Source organism: Cygnus olor, chromosome 4 (assembly GCF_009769625.2).
Source record: "Cygnus olor isolate bCygOlo1 chromosome 4, bCygOlo1.pri.v2, whole genome shotgun sequence".
NCBI classification, from domain to species: domain Eukaryota; kingdom Metazoa; phylum Chordata; class Aves; order Anseriformes; family Anatidae; genus Cygnus; species Cygnus olor.
This window is the reverse complement of record NC_049172.1, coordinates 11,984,348-12,003,094: the sequence shown is the minus strand read 5'-3', so window position 1 is coordinate 12,003,094 and position 18,747 is coordinate 11,984,348. Positions and strand designations below refer to the sequence as shown.

Sequence of the window (18,747 nt, the reverse complement as noted above, 5' to 3'; positions counted from 1 at the left end):
AGTTCATGCCCTGCAGTGGCTGGATGCTCTGGAGTTGCAGTCGTGGCGCTTCCCGTGCGTTGTGGCCGCTAGAGCAGCAGAAACCTAGATCTAGGTCCTCCTTCTAGCCAAGCCACCCAGGCATCTTTGTGCAGAGATCTAGTGACGCAGCGTGTGTCCTGCTGCCTGCAGGCATTTCCAGAGACAGAATCCCTCTGTAAAACGCTGGAGGAGGTCTGAGAGACGAGGAACTACAAATGCTTGTGTTAGTGTGCAACTCTTCACCCTTGGGGTTGTGATGGGAGGTATGGGGCCAGAGGCCTTTTCTCCCACACCTAGGGTGGTTGATTCTGATCGTCAGGCAGTCCCTGGCAGTAGTGCGGGACACTGACAGGTAGCCCCTTGGGATCTGCTGCTCTTGCGCAGGTGACGTTTCCCTGGCTTCTGGTCCTTAAAATATTGGCATTGCGTGCAAGGCTGCAAATAGCCCCTTGGGCATGGGGAAATGCAGGGTAGAATCCGTTCTAGTGGGAGACTGCAGGAGCCAGGTGGTAAAAAAAAAAGAAAGCCATTGTTCCTAACTTCAGGGTGGAAAGCTGCCAAATAAAAGTGTGCAGCTCAGTCACCTTAGTGTCTTTTCTGGGTATTGTTCCAGCTAGGGAGAGAGCCTGGGCTCGGGTTTGATGTGTTGACCTGCCACGTCTGGCAACGGGCATTCGACCCTTTGTGTCAGCAAGAAGCATGGGTTGATTGCCGTAGCTAAACCCTCTAGGAATTGCCTGTGGTGGCCAGATGGCATGGGAGACGAGTGAAATCTCTCCAAACGGTGCTCGGAATAATGCTAGGAAACTCTCTGGTCCTGTTTTGCTGCCAGTGAAACACGGAGAGCCCCGTACAGTTAGAGCATTCTGTGCTGTCGCTTCCCGTGCTGGGAGGTCGTCTTCTGCTCTTTGCCGCTACTCACCTCTCTTTCTGTCCTCCGTAGGAAGAAAATAGTAATTTGTTGCTGTGCTGTTGCATGGAATCCACGTTGCAAAGAAATCACCACCTGGAATCCTTTTCCAGCCGGAGGCCCGTTTCCCAGTGCACCCATCTGGTGCAGGGTGCACGAGTGTCGAAGGAGCAAGAGGACAGAGCAGATGTCGTAGCGCCTACTCCTTGGGACTGCGGCCCTCCTGCTGGGGCAGTGCCACCTCAGCAGGAGCACAGCACTACCTGGCCTTTGCAGGCACTCGGTCTGCTGTGCGCTGAAGCCATGACGCCGGGAGTACGGCAGTATGGAGATCAGTCTAGTAGGGTCTATTTAATGTGAAATCGTGATCGCTCATCCGCCCACTGTTCAGTAACTGGTGTGACCGTGTTTTCGTTTGTATTTTTTTAAATATGCAAAAGCCATTTAATTTTCTATGCAGCTCAAAAATGTCTCCCATTTGCAACTGGCAGGTAAGAGATCTGTGCAGGAGAACCGTGCCAAGTGGCTGCTAGCCCTTTGGGTTTTGCTGTTTGCTCTCTTTTAAGGATGCGTCCTGGGATCCTTTGCACACAGTGTCCCTTTGCTGAGCTCCTCTCTCCTAGACCCCACGTAACATCCCTGAGCCCCAGGGATGAGTGCCCTGTATGTTTGAAGGATCTGTCATTTTTCATGAGTCAAACCACAAGGAAAGAGGGCTTAAAGGTGCTGCCCTAAGAGCAGAGACACGCAGTTCAGAGCACGTATTCCTACTCTGTTCTTGTCCCTGCTCGGAGAGATACTGGACTGTTAGAAATGGCTAAGGCCGTTGTGGAGCACCCTGCAGCCTTTACTGAAAGTTTATTATGAAGAGGGTAGGAAGGACTTGGGGTATCAGTTGTCTCTCTGTGGAGCTGACAGTGACTTTTGACCCCTTTGGAATAGGAGGGGAATCTCCTGGTACTAGATGCTCACTTGACTTGAGAGGACTGCTTGCTGGTTTTGCTCATTGGTTTGCAGATCTCTTGCTTGCCGACCAGTTGATTTCCTACTGAAACTGGTACATACAGGTTTGGAAGCAGAGCTGTACGACTTTCAGCAGCTGGAGCGTGTCCCGGAGTGCCTCGTGTTACACTTTTGAAGCAAGATGTGGGATTCAAACCTGCATCCGTCCAAGTGAAACTCCCACAACAGCAGCTTTGCCTTCTGCTGGGTCTGTGTAACACAGGAGAAATTGCATGTCCCTAAGCAGCACACATACGTTGAGGTAGAGCCCAAAGGGTGATGCTGCATATCTAGCTCTTCTTAGGGCTTGCAGGAGTACTTGGAGGCCTCTTACAACAGCAGAAGATCCTGGATGGTGGCTTACCTCTGCTTTAACTGTGCTAAAGGCAAAAAGGTCGTAGACATAAGATTGGTTCCAACCTGCCAGAAGGCTAGGACGGGTTTGACTAATTTCCTTTCTGCATCCTGTCTCTGCTCTGACTTTGGGGGATTCAGCTTTAAAGCAAAACAGAAATAGAGACCAAATCAGGATTTAACCTACCTTGCAGTCTCTAAAATCAAACTGAAGAGACCGGGGGCTATGGAAACACGCCATCTCCCTTGCAGCATCCTGAGAAGCATTTAGCTGTGCTGTAGCACTGGACACTACACGGGGTCCCTGTCCTGTTCCCGTCCCTTTGTTCCTCTGACCTGGTTAAAGTTTGTCAGAGTAGTAGGGGTCCCTCGCCGCAAAGGGACAGAATTGGCTTTGTTAAAGGGAACTGATGATGTTCTGGACACACTAAGTGAGGTGAGGGAATCCTGGAGCTCAGCTCGCCTCCCCCAGCAGCCTTTGGTTGGGATCTTGGGCTGCCATCCTTGGAAGGGCAACGGGGGGGAGATGGAGATGCTGCACTGCAATAAGCACAAGAAGAGGCGAGCGAACAGGCCTCAGTGTAGCACTCATCACATGCTTCATGGCTCAGTTCATGAACTATAATTGCAGGTATTCATATGATTTATATAACTGGGCAGGACTCTGCACACAGACACATGCATGCCCAGACGTACATGCACCACACCCACATGCCCACACATCCTCACCAAAATGACTGAAAATAAAAGTGATCTAAATCGCAAGGAGAGGTCAGCTGTTTGATTTGTTTTCTTCTCTTCCGGTGCCTCGTTGGGCCCTGCCTCTGGAAGGGTCTGGGATTAATTGTAGTTTTGCTTTTATTTTTTAATGTGGAAGGGAGCTACTCATCGGTGCTAGAGTGGGCTTTACAGGGAGTAAGGAGCTGTCAGCTAGCTGCTATTCTCATTATTGTCTTAGGGTTGCAGCCCAATGAGAGGGAAGCATAAAACCATTTGTTGTAAACTCCTGTCCAGAATTGTCTGTGGTCCCTGTGGTGAATAAAGAACCATAAGCATCTTTCCCTTCTGTGGCAGAGCTGACAGCACTGGCTGACTGCAGGGAGGTTTGGGGGCTATAGAAGGTGAGGTGGCTTCTTGGCTGGAATAAGCCATGAGAAGCATTAGGAGCCCTAGTGCCTGGTGGGTCAGGCAGCTTGATTTGGGATATCTAGAGGAGAGCAAGCACGTATGTGTGCAGCATCAGGCATGGAGGTACTGCGTTGCAGAAGGAGCCCACATTTCCCGTGCCTCTCCTGCAGCCATGCCCCAGACAATGCATGACTGGGTAAGCCAGCAGTGCCAACAGGAATCTGCGTGATCCCTGTGGTGGGGCCCTGGGCCTGCACCCCTAGGTGTCCAGTAATCCCCGCTGGGTATGCGAGTGGTGCTGGGAGCAGCTCTGTATTGATGTGAGATGCTCCCTGTGCAGCCAGGGCATGGGGCCAGGTGGAGTCCCGTTGTCCCTGCACCCTGCCACCAACACTGGCTTTCAAACCTGCTTTGCTGGTTGCAAGCACCAGAGCAATAGGGATATCTTTTCTTCCTTGTTGTACAGAAAGCACATATTAGTTGGTCAAGACAAGCAGTGTCTTTAAAAACCAAAAGAAAAAAAAAAGTAGGGATCTCAAAAGGACTTTGGAGCATGTGTGTCACTGCCAAGCCCCCAGGAGCCTTTGTTACGCTCTCTTGCAGGCTTCTGGCAGTAGGTTTGACTGCAAATGCTCAGAAACGTTTTTTGGCTTCCTCAGTAAATGTGCCCAGGCCTGCCTGGAGGTGGGGCCTGGCTGATGCTACCAGGAAACGATGCTTGTTACTTCTGCTGGTGGCTAATGCAGCAAAACCTTTTGGGTGGGCTTTCTATCTGGGTGGCTTTCCTTAGAGCCGTAGGCTGATAAGCGCATTTTACTCTCTTTCGCATTCTTTTGCAGGTTTCAGTTGTTTCCACTCACACACGTGCTCTTGTAATCACCAAGATTTGTGTGCCCATAGGGTCTGGCCAGGATCAGAGTGGATGAGGGATGCCAGCCAACATGCCCTCCCTAGGATTCTGGGACTCCCCGTTATAGCTGACAGTGAACTAGTGTTTGGACAAGCCTTTTGTAGCCGTCAGGATTGTTGGCTCTTACGGGGTGGCCATATGCACAGGGTCTAGCCAACATCAGTCCCTGTCAGACTGATGCCTAGCTTCTGTTCTGGTTGGATCTCCTTGTGAGTTTCTCCTGTCTGCACCAGGCTGCAGGTTCAGGCATTGCATCAGGGCTGCTGGGTTTCTTCACCACATCCCTGTTCCTGAATTGAGCCAGAGCTTTTAGAAGCATTGCTAGCAAATAACTCATGAAATCATCAAGAGATTTGGAGTTGGGCTGACAACCTGACCTGTTTCAATGAATCTATGAGCATGGAGTCCCTTGTTTGGTTTAATATCTGTGTACTATTGCCCACTCAAACAAGGCATTAAGTCAGCAATGTGCCACTAAAGTGGCTAATGGTAAAGCTGGGCTGCATTAGGCAATCTGTTGCCAGCAGGTCAAGAGAGGTGATGTATCCACTCTGCTGAGCGTTGGTGGGGCTGCACCTGGGGTGCTTAGTCCAGTTTGGGCCCCACAGTACAGGACAGATATGGGGTTGCTGGAAAGAGTCTGGTGTAGGGCCACAAAGGTGATGAAGGGACTGGAGCACGTCTTCTGTGGGGAAAGGCTGAAGGAGCTGGGGCTGTTCAGCCTGGAGAAAAGGAGGCTCTGGGGGGATCTTGTCACCATAAATACCCAAAGGGAGGGCGCAAAGAGGACAGAGCGAGGCTCTTTTCAGTGGTGCGTGGTGCCAGGACGAGAGCTGGTGGGCACGAACTGGAACACAGGAGGTTCTGTCTGAACAGCAGGAAGGATTTCTGTGACGTGTGGGTGATGGTGCACTGCAACACCTTGCCCAGAGAAGCTGTGGAGATCTTCAAAAGCCACCTGGATGTGGTCCTGGGCAACCTGATAGAGGTGAGCCTGCTTGAGCAGGGAGGTTGGGCTAGGTGACGCCCAGAGGTTCCTTCTAACCTCAACCATTCGGTAATCCTGTGAAGAAACTTCTGGGGAAGCTTTTTATCTCTCGGGTTTAGGGCATGCCATGTTTGTGAGGCCAGCAGGTCGCGTTGTTACCGCGTTGATACTGTTCGGAGTACCAAGGCGAAGGGCCGGCGGCACCCCACAGCCTGACAGGATTTGAGGCCGCCCCCAGCCGGCGGCCGCCCCCGCTCCCCTCAGGGGCTGGCAGACCGGAGCGGGGCCGTGCCTCACCCGCTCTCCCCGCCCCGGGGGCGGCCCCGCCGCTCCGCCCGCCTCCCCGGGCCCCGCCGCCGCCGCCGCCATGGAGGAGCAGCAGGAGGAGCAGAAGGAGAACCGCCCGCAGCCCGCCCGCCCGCAGCCGCCGCCCGCCGCCCGCCCGCCGGTGAGCCCCGGGCCGGGGGGACGGGGACGGGGACGGGGGCGGGCGGGCGGTGCGGCCGCTGCCGCCGCCCAACATGGCGCGTGCGCGGAGCCCGCCCCGCCGCGCTGCCGTTGTGGTGATTCGGGCGCCTGGCCGGCAGGCAGGCCTCAATGTTAATATTTTTTTTACCTCTCTATAAGCTAGTTAAGCACTCGGTTTGGTCATGAGTGGAACGGTGCGGTGTTTTAATGTGTTTACATACCAAAGCTATGCATAAAATCCACCATCCGTTTTGACTTTCAGCGGCACAGCGCTGAAGCACAGCGGCAGCAGCACAGCGGGGTCAGCGATCAAGGAACTAAGGGGAAAAGCCCAGCTTCCAGTCAGAGTGACTTCAGCGACCCAGTGTACAAGGAAATCGCCATGACCAATGGCTACATCAACAGAATGACCCGAGACGAGCTTAGAAGTAAACTTGCAGAGTTCAAACTTGAAACCAGGTCAGGCCGAGTCACAGCCCTTCTGATTTACCCTTGAGCATGATTATTTTAAGGTTTAAACACGCGCCACAAAGTGAAAAAGAGACACGCCATCAACCCCTAGGTGTTCTATGTGCCATCTCGATGGAGCTTTTCTTGTAGGGTTAGTGGATGTGATACTGCTTAACGTGGTCTCAAATGTGCGCTGCCTCAACTGGTAATGCAGACATGAAGGAATGTGTAACTAAGTCACACCTCGCCACGTGTTTGTACAAGGGGGAAAGGCAGGTCTGGAGAACGGCATGGGTTCTCGGACGGCACTGCAAACCTGGAGCGGTGAGAAGCCCACTTCAAAAAAAAATCTTATTTACCAGTACGGCTGTGATATTGGCTAAAACCTCTGTCGTGGTAGGTGTGGGAATGTCATCGATGCAGAGAACAGTTAGCCTTAGGTGGGGTGCTTGTTAATCTGACTGGGTGTGAGAGAATACTGGGAGTAGGTGAATGTACGATAAGCTGAGCTTGTGCTCAGGGAGGAGGAAGAGGAAGGGGCTAGGCTTATAGAGAGTGGTTCCTGCTGCATAGGAAATAAGGAAGTCAGCTGGGAAAAACAAAGTGTGTTGTTTCTGTTGGCAACGGTAGTAAGGGAGTAGCGGTGGTATTGGGGAGTCAGCAAAGTCAGAAGTTGGAGCTAGGATGCTCTAGAGGCAGGAGGAGTACAAACGATGCAATGGAATAAGGCTGGAGGGAAAAGTCGAGCTTTCCAAAGAAGATGAAAACTAGGAGAAATAATGTCCAGACAAAAAAGACAGAAGGAGCAGAGATTCATTTGGAAAGAAAAAGGCAGGGGAGGAGCTGTGCACGGGAAGTGCAGCCTGCCACCTCCACCCCGTCTGTCTGCTAATGTTCTGGCTGCATGGCTTTTTTTAATTCCTCCTTTGATTAAATGAATTTGGCTTCTCAGGAGGAAATTATTTACCATTATGTGATAAAATTTATAGTGAAGCAGACTGGATTTGTACGGCTATTCAGCATTTATTCTGATCTAAAATTACCAAGCAGAAATTGAATAGCAAATGACATGTTTGTGGTTTCCTCGTAGGTTATTAATTTTCTATTTGTGTTTTTTATTCAGTCGTAAATGCGGGAAGATTTAAATGTGTTTTTTGTTTTGTTTTATTAAGTTAGACTTAGTGGTTTCTTAGTCAATTCATTCAACTAAGTTGATCAGCATACGTCTTGCATGTAAACAAATGGAGCATCACCCCTGACGCAGAGAGTTGAGCAGATGGCCACGCATCATCCTTTCCTCTGAGGTTATTTTGCTGGTAGATCATCACCTCTTTCAACTTATTTTATTATAAGTTAGATGGGGAAAAAAAAGTAATTTTGACTTCCGTCAGCTTTCATACTGTTACCGAATTAAACTAGAAGAACAAACCAAAATGGAAAACAGAGTTCGGTGCTTGCAGGAGAGGCTGATGTTCTCAAACTCAAGTTTAATAGTCTGATTCTAGTTTTTCTGTGTGGATCAGTGGACTGCTTTTCTAACAATATCACTTGCTACAATGTTGCTGCTGTCATTTCATTTGCAATGTAAAACTTCAAAAATAACTTTTTTCAGGAGTAAATGGACCTGGTTTGTTCAGCTCTGGTTTGGTATGTGGCATTTCTAGCACCTGTATTTGTATATTGCAGTGTCTGTGTTAAAAAGTAGCAGTAAGTAACTTTATTCATTTGCCACAGTGAGTGTTAGTGGCAAATTTGAAGCCAGCAAGTTTTTCTGACAACTGGATTCTAGAGTACTTTATTTTAATCAAGTCAATCAAGGTCAATTTTAAAATTTAAATGGACACAAATTTAAAATGTGGGCATTTTAGCTGGATTCTGAAATTAACCGTGCCACTGATGCGGAATGCCTCAAGTGCCAGTTGCTTCAGGGAGGGGACAAATGGAAAGATGGGGAAAGCAGCACTGCTTCCAGTGTCAGAGGTCATCTTTGAGCAATTTATGAAGGCCTGGGCTGTGCAAAAGCAGGGACTGCTGAGGCTTGCTGAAGTGGAGGTTGCTCTGCAGAGCTATTGCATGTCTCTGCACTGGGCTTCTGAGCCTCTTCCAAAATACTGATGTTACCTAGTCCTGTTGGTTGTCTGGGATGTCGCAGCATCTGCAGTATCCCAGATAACGGAGTGCTAACTGCCTGACAAAGTTGAATTCAGACTTCATAGGCGCTGGTGCTTAAAATCAAGTTATAGACAGTAAGCTTTTGAATGTTGAATATAGCTTCAGTGCTACAACAGTGAAATAAGTGATTAAACAAAAGCATAATTAATCTTAGTTACTCTCGTCCTCTATTTAGAGGAGTAAAAGATGTGCTGAAGAAGAGACTGAAGAATTATTACAAGAAACAGAAGCTGATGCAGAAGGAGGCTCTTAATTCAGACAGCTACTATGACTATATCTGCGTTGTTGACTTTGAAGCAACCTGTGAAGAAGGAAACCCACCTGAATTCGTACATGAAATAATTGAGTTTCCTGTTGTCTTATTGAACACACATACCCTGGAAATAGTACGTGATCTAATTACTGTGTCAGTATGCTGTTCTTTGATGTAACTTCTTTGCTTCGGAAAGTCTAGAGTAGTTTTTAGGTAGATTTTGAGCTTCATTAAAAATAACACTTTTTTTCTTAAAGACCTATCCTCTGAGCCTCTTACAAGCAAAACTAACTTTTCTAAAAGAAGCTGGAAAAGATCAATCCTCTACTGTTCCCTCTACTGATATGAGGGAACTTTCAGTTTCTCAGTCTTTTTTTGTTTTTGTGTCTTTTTTTTTTTTTTCGTCTCCTCCTCTCTGTTCTTTAAGATCCACAAAGCTATTTTCAAGACTTTGGAGATTCATCATAAACAAGAATTAGGACGGTCTGTGGTCTCCTCTGGGGTAATGAGGAGACTAATGCAGAATTCTAGAAAGGAGGGTTCAGTGAGCTCAGCTTCTCAGCAAGTTAGACTGTTCCTGCAGCCTACCTTATAGATTGGCAGCTGCCTAACCCAGATTTAAAAATACTCTGTAGAAATTTTGCAGCCTCATAAGTGCTCTATTCCTGTACGTCTTTCTTTTAGGAAAAACCTAACCTGCTATCTTAACTGTAACTATGACTCAATGAAATGGAGAAACTGCAGATTCCTCTGATATATGGTACATTTACCAGGAGGTTTTAAGAGGAGGAGGGTTTCCAGTAATTATTGTGATGCAACATGAGATTGTAGCTGCATGCATGACTCTAACTGCGGAAAGAGGATTGTGCAGATTACCAAGAATGTGCAGATTACCAAGAATGTTTTGCTACCTGTAGAGTAGTGGGAAGCAGCTTTTTTCTTTTCTTTTTTTTTTTTTTAATTCATGCTCTCCTTTTATCAAATCCTCCTCTTTATTGAAGTCTGTCCTTTTCCCTTCTTGCATCCACATCCCTGCTCAATGGTGCCTACTGGCTGTCCCAGTTGACAAGCCATCCGTCCATCCCACTGGGAATCTCACGATGGCCAGTCAGGATGCTCACTTTAGCTGGGGGGGTGTGCAGTCCTTTTTGCCTCCAGCAGGGCAAGTAGCTGCTATTGCCTTTTGAGCTCTGGGCAAGCCAAAGAAGTTTTGCGGGAAAGAAGCATTGCGGGCTACCTAGCGGGCTGCTGCTCACCGTTTGACTCTCTTGTAACAGGAGGATACGTTTCAGCAGTATGTGAAGCCAGAGGTCAATCCCAAACTTTCAAATTTCTGTATTGGTCTGACAGGAATCACCCAGGTAATTTCTACTTTTTCTTTTCTTTGGGGGAGAAATGAAAAAAAAGAGGTGCGTTGATGTTTTCAGACTTGTGTTGTATCTTTCTGGAAGATTATTTACGTAATCCTTGTTTCTTTTGCCCTCTCCCAACTGTTACCCTGGAATTGATTTCACTTAGCTGGTCACTCATGCATTTTAGGAGCTGTAGGGAAAAGCATTCATTTTGTAATACATTTTGGCCAGTTGGGGTCAGCCGTCCTGGGTCTGTCCCCTTCCAGCTTCTGTTGCACCCCCAGCTTCCTCACTCACAGGGCAGTGTGAGAAGCTGAAAAGTCCTTGGCTTAGCGTAAGCACTGCTCTGCAACAACTAAAACATCAGTGTGTTATCAGCATTACTCTCATCCTAAATCCAAAACACAGCACCATACCAGCTGCTAGGAGGAAAACTAACTCTATCCTAGCTGAAATCAGGACATATATTTACTTTTATAGATGCCATTTGAGGTCTGGCTCTTTAGTGGTGCTTTTGTGGTGCTTTTGTTTTTCCAGTTTAGAAGAATCTGTCCCCTTACCCACTTATTTTAATGTGTAGTCTGTTTCTAAGATTATTGTGAAGCCAACTCTAGTGAGTTATTTAGTATAATCCTGGTATACAGCCTATATACCAGTATAATTCTTACTCTTCATGTTGTGAGGGTTTGTTGGTTGTTTTTTGTGGGTTTTTGTTGTTGTGTTGGTGTTTTTTTTTTTAAGTGTTCCTTGCTTTTGCTTTCTTTGTTCTATTAGGACGTCATTGATAAAGCTGATGCATTTCCTCAAGTTCTACAGAACGTCATAGAGTGGATGAGGCAGCGAGAACTGGGAACAAAGTACAGCTATTGCATGTTGACGGATGGGTATGTCCTTATGTAACCTTCAGCACACTCTAAAGCTGCAAAATTATGTATACACTATTGTTAAAAGTGGATTGTGATGCTGCCTTTTTGCCATTTTTATATTACAATTTTAGCTTTCAAGTAAGTCAGGAAAGCTAAACTGAGCAGTTTGAAATGAAGCGTAAGTCCACTAGATGGCACTGTTTCTTTTCCAGGTTTCTGTATGCAACTAAATGACATTGAGTAGACTTTTTATCCTTTCTTGTTGTTGCAATTCTCTGTTTCCACCTAGTTTTCATATTGCGCATAATACCTGGAAGTAACATTTTGCAATTTCGGTTCTAACCAGCTTCCATGCTCTCTAGAGGCTGAGGTTGGTGTGGTGGTTGATTTGTATCCTATGTGCGTTAGTATTACTGTTAATACGTTCTGCATATTTCATCAGAGAGCAGTAATGGATTATGCTGCTTATCAGTCAGGGAGAAATGACTAGTCGGAAAGCTTTGTGTGTTGACCTAGAGGACTGTGTCTCTGACAGCTCCAGCTCTGACAACCTATGTGTGTGAGGAGTTGGCTAGTCCTTGAACAGCTACTTTTCCTCGTTGGTCTTTGCTTGATGTTGGTTATGCTTCAAAGTGTATATGCCATGTTGAGGTGAATGATACAGTTTCACACTGAGATGTCTGTTCTTTGCCTGGAGTAAGTCTTCTGCTGGGCTGGATGAACAAGACACTGCTGTAATGACTGTGTTGAACTGAAGAGAGAGAAGCCCTGAAAGAAAACTGGAGCTTATGAAAAAAGAGCATGGGGAATCTTACTATGACTCCGTAACACTTTCCTCAAGTAAAACAAAGATAAATATTCTAGCCTATGACATGAGTGGTTTGAAAAAGTCTTCATAAGAGATGAATGGATACATGGCAAAACCTATAATAAATCCAATTTACCAAGTGAAAAAATTATTTTGGCCACAGCCCCTCTTCTTTTTTCAGAATTCCTGAAGATTTGGACAGTGGCCATCAATCACAGGCGCTTTTGGCTTCTTTGGAAGCAATAGTAAATTTTTAAAAAGACAACATTAAGGCAAAACTGGTATAAGACTAGTTATATTAATGGGTTTAGAACGTGTCTGGAATTCTCAAGGGGAGTCCCCTTGAGAAAATAGGTGCAGTGAGATTGTGTAGATGGCTTCAGGAGAGGGGAAAAATGGCTTTACTCTACATTGAAGCTTACAAACTTGTTGGGGTGCTTCCTTTCAGGAAGGAAAGCTAGAAGTGTGTAGGGTTACAACTTCATCTTCTTTCCAGAAAGGTCTGGTTCTTCTAAAATGAATTACGGTCTTGTTTCAATATCATCAGTTACGGACATAAATGTATGCATACCTGAGCGATCGGGGAAATTTAAGTTGTAATTTCCTTCTGCAAGGACTGTATAAGCCTCTGATATATTGGCTATCTTGGAGTTAATGTGGTAGCTGAGGAAGTTGGCATGCTATTTTTTGTTTCAACCATCCTGGGCCTGAAACCATTTAGTGAAAATGTTGCTCCTTTTGCTATTTGTTTTCCCTATCACTAAGAATTTCATACTGAAAGATTCCTTTCCATGACTGCAGACAGCTTTTCCTAATCTAAGCAGTTTTCCTTCTACTGACACCAAAGAAAAGACATCTTTTTGTGTTTCAGATGTGCAATAGGTGGAATAGAGAGTATATGAATTATTCATTATTAATGTCTTTCTCTTTTTTTTTTCTTTCGATATTTTAAGATCTTGGGATATGAGTAAATTTTTGAATATCCAGTGCCGTGTTAGCCGTATTAAATACCCTTCATTTGCCAAAAAGTGGATCAATATTCGCAAATCATATGGGAACTTCTATAAGGTTTGTACAGATAATTGTTTTCTCCTGCAGGAAATTTTCGTTTATCTTGAATGTCTTGTCATACCTGTGATTGTTACGTGTGTGGTATAAAAATAGTGTAACTTAATCTAGTTGCCTGGAGCCTAATTTTCTAATGTCATTCATGCCCACATCTCATTTTACTAATTGAAAATGGTATCATCTACTGCATTTTAATTTTAATCTTGCTTTTAAGAAGCAGGAGATGTGTTCATTGTTGCATGAAGGATTATCTAAAATGTCCTACTCTTGGATCTTAAAGTAGCTGAAAAGAGTCTGTATTGATTTTGCAATTATCGTTTCCTGTTTTCATGTAATGCAAAACAAAGTTGCATCAGTACGGACGGATATCTCCACTTTTCACAGAGTAATGGGGACAGGAAGAGATTAGGACCTATCTACAGTTGCATCAAATTGTCAAGAGAAAAGTAACACTGGTTCAGTGCTGGATCTTCTTGCTGCTTTCCGTCACTGTCAGATTGCCATGAAGTGGGTTATTGGAGATTCTGGTGAATTACTAGTCAGTGTAGCTAAACCATTTCTCTGAATATGATTTGGACCTGGCTGGCAATCTTCTCTTGAAGCGATTTGTTATATTTAATATAACCTCAGGAAAAAGGAGGTTGGCATTTAATAAGAGATGTAGTTCATCTGTGTAGACACGGGCAAGTATTGGTGTTGCCAATCTGTTCAGAAATTTGGGGTCAGTAAGAATCAGGATCCTGATGCTTCTTAATCCCTTAGAATTCAAAAGAAAACAAGTCTGATTCCCTTTGCTACACCACTTTGGTAATTCCTTCTTTATAAGTCTCGTTAAACCTTGCTGGACCATGACTTCCACCATTGCCAGTGTTGGCACATCTTGAGCTGGTGCTTGTCATGGCGAGAAGCTCTTGAAATGGTTCTGAGTCTAGACAAGCTCCTGTTGACTACGTCTCCACTATAAAAATGAGTGTCTGTCTCAGCAAGGTGCTTTGAAGTGAAATCGTTAGTGATCCAACAACAGGCAACATGAAAGTAATGTGTGGTACTTAACATCTGCATCTGTTTATTTTGCAGCGTGTTAGATTAAAAAGACTTGGTACAGAACCTAATTCTTAAATGTGGTTCGCTTTCTCCATCAGGTTCCTAGGAATCAGACCAAGCTGACAATCATGCTTGAAAAGCTGGGGATGACCTATGACGGGAGACCTCACAGTGGACTTGACGACTCTAAAAACATTGCAAGGATAGCTATAAGGATGCTGCAGGATGGCTGTGAACTGCGAGTGAATGAGAAAATGCACGCAGGACAGCTCATGACAGTCTCCTCTTCAGCCCCCTTAGAGGGAGCCCCTGCTCCACAGATGCCCCGTTACAGAAACTAACAGTTCAGGGATTCTGCATTAGGAACTGCTCTCAGATACCCACTACAGATTGTTAATAGCTTATCAAGCGGCAGCCTCTGCAAATCTGTCTGCAATTCAGAACCTGAAGGCACCTTAATTAATGGTCTTTGCTCAAAAAAAGAGTATGGAAGCTTTTTGAAGCCTGTGTTACGTTTTTTTTATACTGATGATTTTTTTGTTGTTGTTATTGCTTTTTGCACCTTTTCTAGCAGTAAGGCTGATACGCAAAATCTAGGCAAAGTGGTAAGCTTTTAAGGACATGGAATTTAAACACATGCAAAGATTGATTAGGCCTGTGTACTACTGTTCCACACCAGCTTGTGGGTAGTATTTATTCATTATTCCATACTATAATGATGTCTAGCATATCACTATTCATTGCATCCAAACAAGATGTTGCTAGAAGAGCTGAAATAAAGATTGGCTGGGCTGGCCTCTGCTGATAAGGCAATCTCGTTGGGATTCCTGCTGATAATTGTTTGTCACAAAGTTTGAGAAATGGGAGCATGTTCATCAATTCTAAAGCAGTAGAGAAGTAGTGTGGGTTTCTTTCTTTTTTTTTCTTTTTTTTTTTTTTTTTTTAATTTAAGGGTATGCTTGTTTTTGACCACATCAATTATAGGAGCTGTGTGTTGAATAAAAAATTCATTCATGCAGTATGGCATTAATTTTTTTAACCCGTATTTAAAAAGAGGAGTTGCTTTGGGACTTCACTTTGAGGATCATATTTCCTATGCCTGCTACACTCAAGCTAAATCAAATGAAGGACAGCCTGTTTAAACATTTGTCATCTATTTTGACTTAAAAATGAAGTGAAATAAAAGTAAGTTCAAACCAAGTTCAAAATTCTGTTACATGGTTGTTATTTAAAGCAAAGCAAGAAGCTTCTAATTCATAGTTAGAGACTTGCTCAGCTATTTTTGGTGCCTTCTCCTACCTCTGCTACCATGGAACTATGCCTTTATCTGAAATCTAACGTTGGAAGGTGTATATATAGTTTTATTAGTGAAGGTCACATCTAATTATTAACAACTTCCTCTGCTTTCCTCCTAGGCCCCAGATAACATGATACTCAAACGTGGCCAAACTGTTCATTTACTTTATCTAAGTGGGCTATGACAAAGTACAACTTTAATGTGATCAGCTTTGCATTAGAATGGCTTGCTCTGAAAAGCAGAATTTTGATTGCTCTTGGTCAAAAAAAAAAAAGGTTGTTTGGTATCCCTGTATTATAATTCATTCTTTTTTCCTGCTGCTTATGTTAAGGAAACAGAACTAATAATTCATAATAAAGCCTTGTTTGTTTAGGACATATACTGCTTGTCCAGTCAAACTCCTCTTGGTTCCCCTTGTTCTTCTGTCTGTTAACTGTTTCAGTGGTAACCTGAAAATGTTGTTATAAATTCATGTAAGAGAGACAAATACTGGTCAATTCTCCGATGATTTGTAGGAGGAAAGCAGTTTTCTTTCCACTCATAGCTACAGGCACTGTTGTGGGCACCTGGGGACAGCTACTTTAGAATGACGTTCATTTTTTTTTCTGTAAGTGAATATTTGTTTTACCTGTAGCCTTTTGTTGAACTTCACATTTTCCTCTTTCTGTAGGAATACTTGATGTGTTTTCAGAAAGATAAAATCTCTGATATGCTTACTCTGACCACTTAATTCTAGTCCTGTATTCGCTACAAACTGTTGATTATATATTTGTTCACTGTAGAGATAATATTCTCTCTTCTGGAATTGTGAAAAAACATAGTAACTTCTTTTGTCTCTGAATTTCCGTGGTAAAGGTTTTTTATGATAAAAATGAGTCTAGCTCAGCAAATCTCCCTTCAGGAGACTGGCAGTGTCACAGACTTTATCACTAGTCTTATTTACAGGTCTGTAACCATGCTCACAGTCCAATGAAAGAATTATTTGTTACGGATTATACTACAGCTTTCATAAGCGAAGAGCTATTGTAATTTTACATCAAGTCCAGAATTGTTTATTTTTGTTAAATAACTTCAGAATGATATTTTGAAATAAGGGTTAAATATTAGATTGCTTTCTATTTATTGCTGGAGTAGTTTTTTTTAACAGAGTTGCAGAAATCAGTAGAATAATTCCAGACATTTTTTAAACCTAAACTGTATTAATGTCTCACTGTAAACTAATTAAAAATTTTCATAGAATTGCAGAATGTTTGATTCTGTGATTTTTAAAATGAAGTTTATCAATGTTTGTTTATTTGAAATGTAAACAGTTTTATTAAAATAAGTTGGTATATTTTAAAACATAAGGTACTGAATTCATTCCATAAAACATGACTTTGACCATCTTGGAGGTCTCAGCATGGCCCGTGATCAGCCTTCTCTGGTGTACTAGCAACATTACCGTGGTTAGGTGGCTCAAATTTCATGAATGCACCTAGTTCACAACACTTCAGAGGATATGTTTTCCTGGATGCTTTTATACTAAAGGTGAAGGAGACATTTGAGTAAATAATTATAATAATAATAAATAAATAAATTATAAAAAGTGGTAGGGTGATTTTAGTAGTGATGTTTGTGTTGCAGACAAACACTTTTTCAGGTTTCACTTGTTCGTGCAGAGGAGAACCTTGCTGAGCGTATCTCTACTGTTGTGAATATTTGTATCTATTAGAGGAGTTATAGAATCAGAATGGCTTGGGTTGGAAGGGACCCCAAAGATCATCTAACTTCAACCCCACTGCCGTGGGCAGGGACGCCACCCACTAGGCCAGGTTGCCCAAGGCCCATCCAGCCCGGCCTTGAACACCTCCAGGGATGGGGCATCCACAGCTTCTCTGGGCAGCTTGTGCTGGTGCCTCATCACCCTCTGAGTGAGGAATTTCCTCCTAATGTCTAGTCTAAATCTATCCTCTTTTAGTTTAAGACCATTCTCTCGTATCCTGTCATTATCTACCTGAGTAAAGAGTCCCTCACTATCCTTTTTGTAAGACCCCTTTAAGTATTGAAAGGCTGCTATAAGGTCTCCCTGGAGCCTTCTCTTCTCCAGGCTGAACATCCCCAGCTCTTTCAGCCTTTCTTCATAGGAGAGGTGCTCCAGCCCTCTGGCTATTCTTGTGGCCCTCCTCTGGACCCACTCTAGGAGCCCCACATCTTTCTTGTGCTGGGGGCCCCAGACCTGGATGCAGTACTCGAGGTGGGGCCTCACAAGGGCAGACAGAGTAGAGGACAATCCCCTCCCTCCACCTGCTGGCCTCTTCTCTGCTGATGCAGCCCAGGATGCAGCTGGCCTTCTGGGCTGCAAGCGTGTGCTGCTGGCTCATGTTGAGCTTTTCGTCCACCAGAACTCCCAAGTCCTTCTCTGCAGGGCTGCTTTCAACGAGTCTTCTCATGCTGGAAAAATTAATTGACAACTGTAAGAAACAATTTCCTTTATATGCAGGAAAAACAAAACAAAACAAAGCATGCAGACATTATCCTGCTGATGGTATTAGGAGGCTTTTTTTGTTGTTTGGTTGGTTGGTTGGTTGGTTGTTGTTTAAATTTCACATTTCAGGAGCTGTTCTTGAGTGACTCCACTACTACTGCAGACTGGCAAACTTGTTACAGACGTTTCTAGAAGAACGTGCTTTTAAGTAGATTTCTTAATACACACGTATGAATGTGAGAGGGATTCACAGAATCTTGGAGTTGTGTTAGAGGGAAAAAAAGGTTTCTCAGAAAGATTAAAGAGTAATAACCTCTGTCTCATCACCGTTGTCTGAGTAAATATTACTAGCTGCATGGAGAAGAAGGGGTCACAATAGTTTGTAATCTCCCATGAACCTGCCGGTAAGGTATGGCTGCAGGGACAAGTCACAGCAAGTCAGTTGTCCATAGGAACTGCTCCTGTCTGTGCTTGTCTAACAATAAGGTAGCCATTGCTGTTTCTGGATTTTGTCAGAAATTAACATAGCAGTGAGGAGGAGGGCTGTTCCCAGCAGTGGAAACAGGTAAAAGCTTCAGCTTATCTCGAGCTGATGCTCTCGTGCTCTCGAAGAACTCCTGGTACTTCCTTGCAGTCTTGGCCTGTTCAGCGTGTGTGCGGAGGCAGTGTTTTTTCACCACAGCTTAAAGGTTTCACAGGAAAAATAGTCTCATTAAAAAGAAACTGGAGGTCTTACCTGAGGGGGGCAGGTGTCAGGACACACAGATAATAGCTGGAGCCTTTGGGAATGGGCTAGATGTGTAGAACACCATCCTGCTGCAGTAAGTGTCTGCTTCTGCTCTGCCTTGGACTTGGCTGTGGCCTAGCTGAAGAGTTGTAATGGGGAGCCAGCTAGCGCTTCGTTTTAGAAGACCTTCCTGCTTCATGGGTTAATGATCTGCAAACAGACACATGGCCGGGACTTTGGAGGATGAGATGTTACTTCTCTGTTGGGCTCCTCCTAGTTCGGTCTGTGTTCACAGCCTCTGACGCTGACTGACTGCTTTTGCCCCGGAGTTCTTTAAGCGAGGGATTTGTGCTTGGGGAGAAAAGCCTGAACTAGCTTTGTGAAAGTGCTCCTTAAATTAAAGGAGCGTGATGGCATTGCACTTAGGAAAGGCTTTTCCAAATGAGTAACAAGAGCCTTGGAAGC

At 44.5% G+C, this 18,747-nt stretch overlaps 1 protein-coding gene across 2 annotated transcripts; it reads left to right on the top strand.

Moving 5' to 3' along the window:
* Nucleotides 1-5,711: 5,711 nt before the first annotated feature.
* Nucleotides 5,712-15,470, top strand: ERI1 (exoribonuclease 1). 2 transcript variants are annotated; one of them, XM_040555163.1, is made up of 7 exons: nucleotides 5,712-5,761; nucleotides 6,065-6,240; nucleotides 8,579-8,789; nucleotides 9,934-10,017; nucleotides 10,783-10,892; nucleotides 12,636-12,750; nucleotides 13,893-15,470. In XM_040555163.1, the coding sequence occupies exons 2-7, from the start codon at nucleotides 6,164-6,166 to the stop codon at nucleotides 14,133-14,135; spliced, it is 840 nt and encodes a 279-aa protein (XP_040411097.1). In that variant the 5' UTR covers nucleotides 5,712-5,761; nucleotides 6,065-6,163; the 3' UTR covers nucleotides 14,136-15,470. The 2 variants fall into 2 exon arrangements, with proteins under 2 accessions (XP_040411097.1, XP_040411096.1); XM_040555162.1 differs by lacking the exon at nucleotides 5,712-5,761 and adding an exon at nucleotides 5,926-5,975.
* Nucleotides 15,471-18,747: the final 3,277 nt, after the last annotated feature.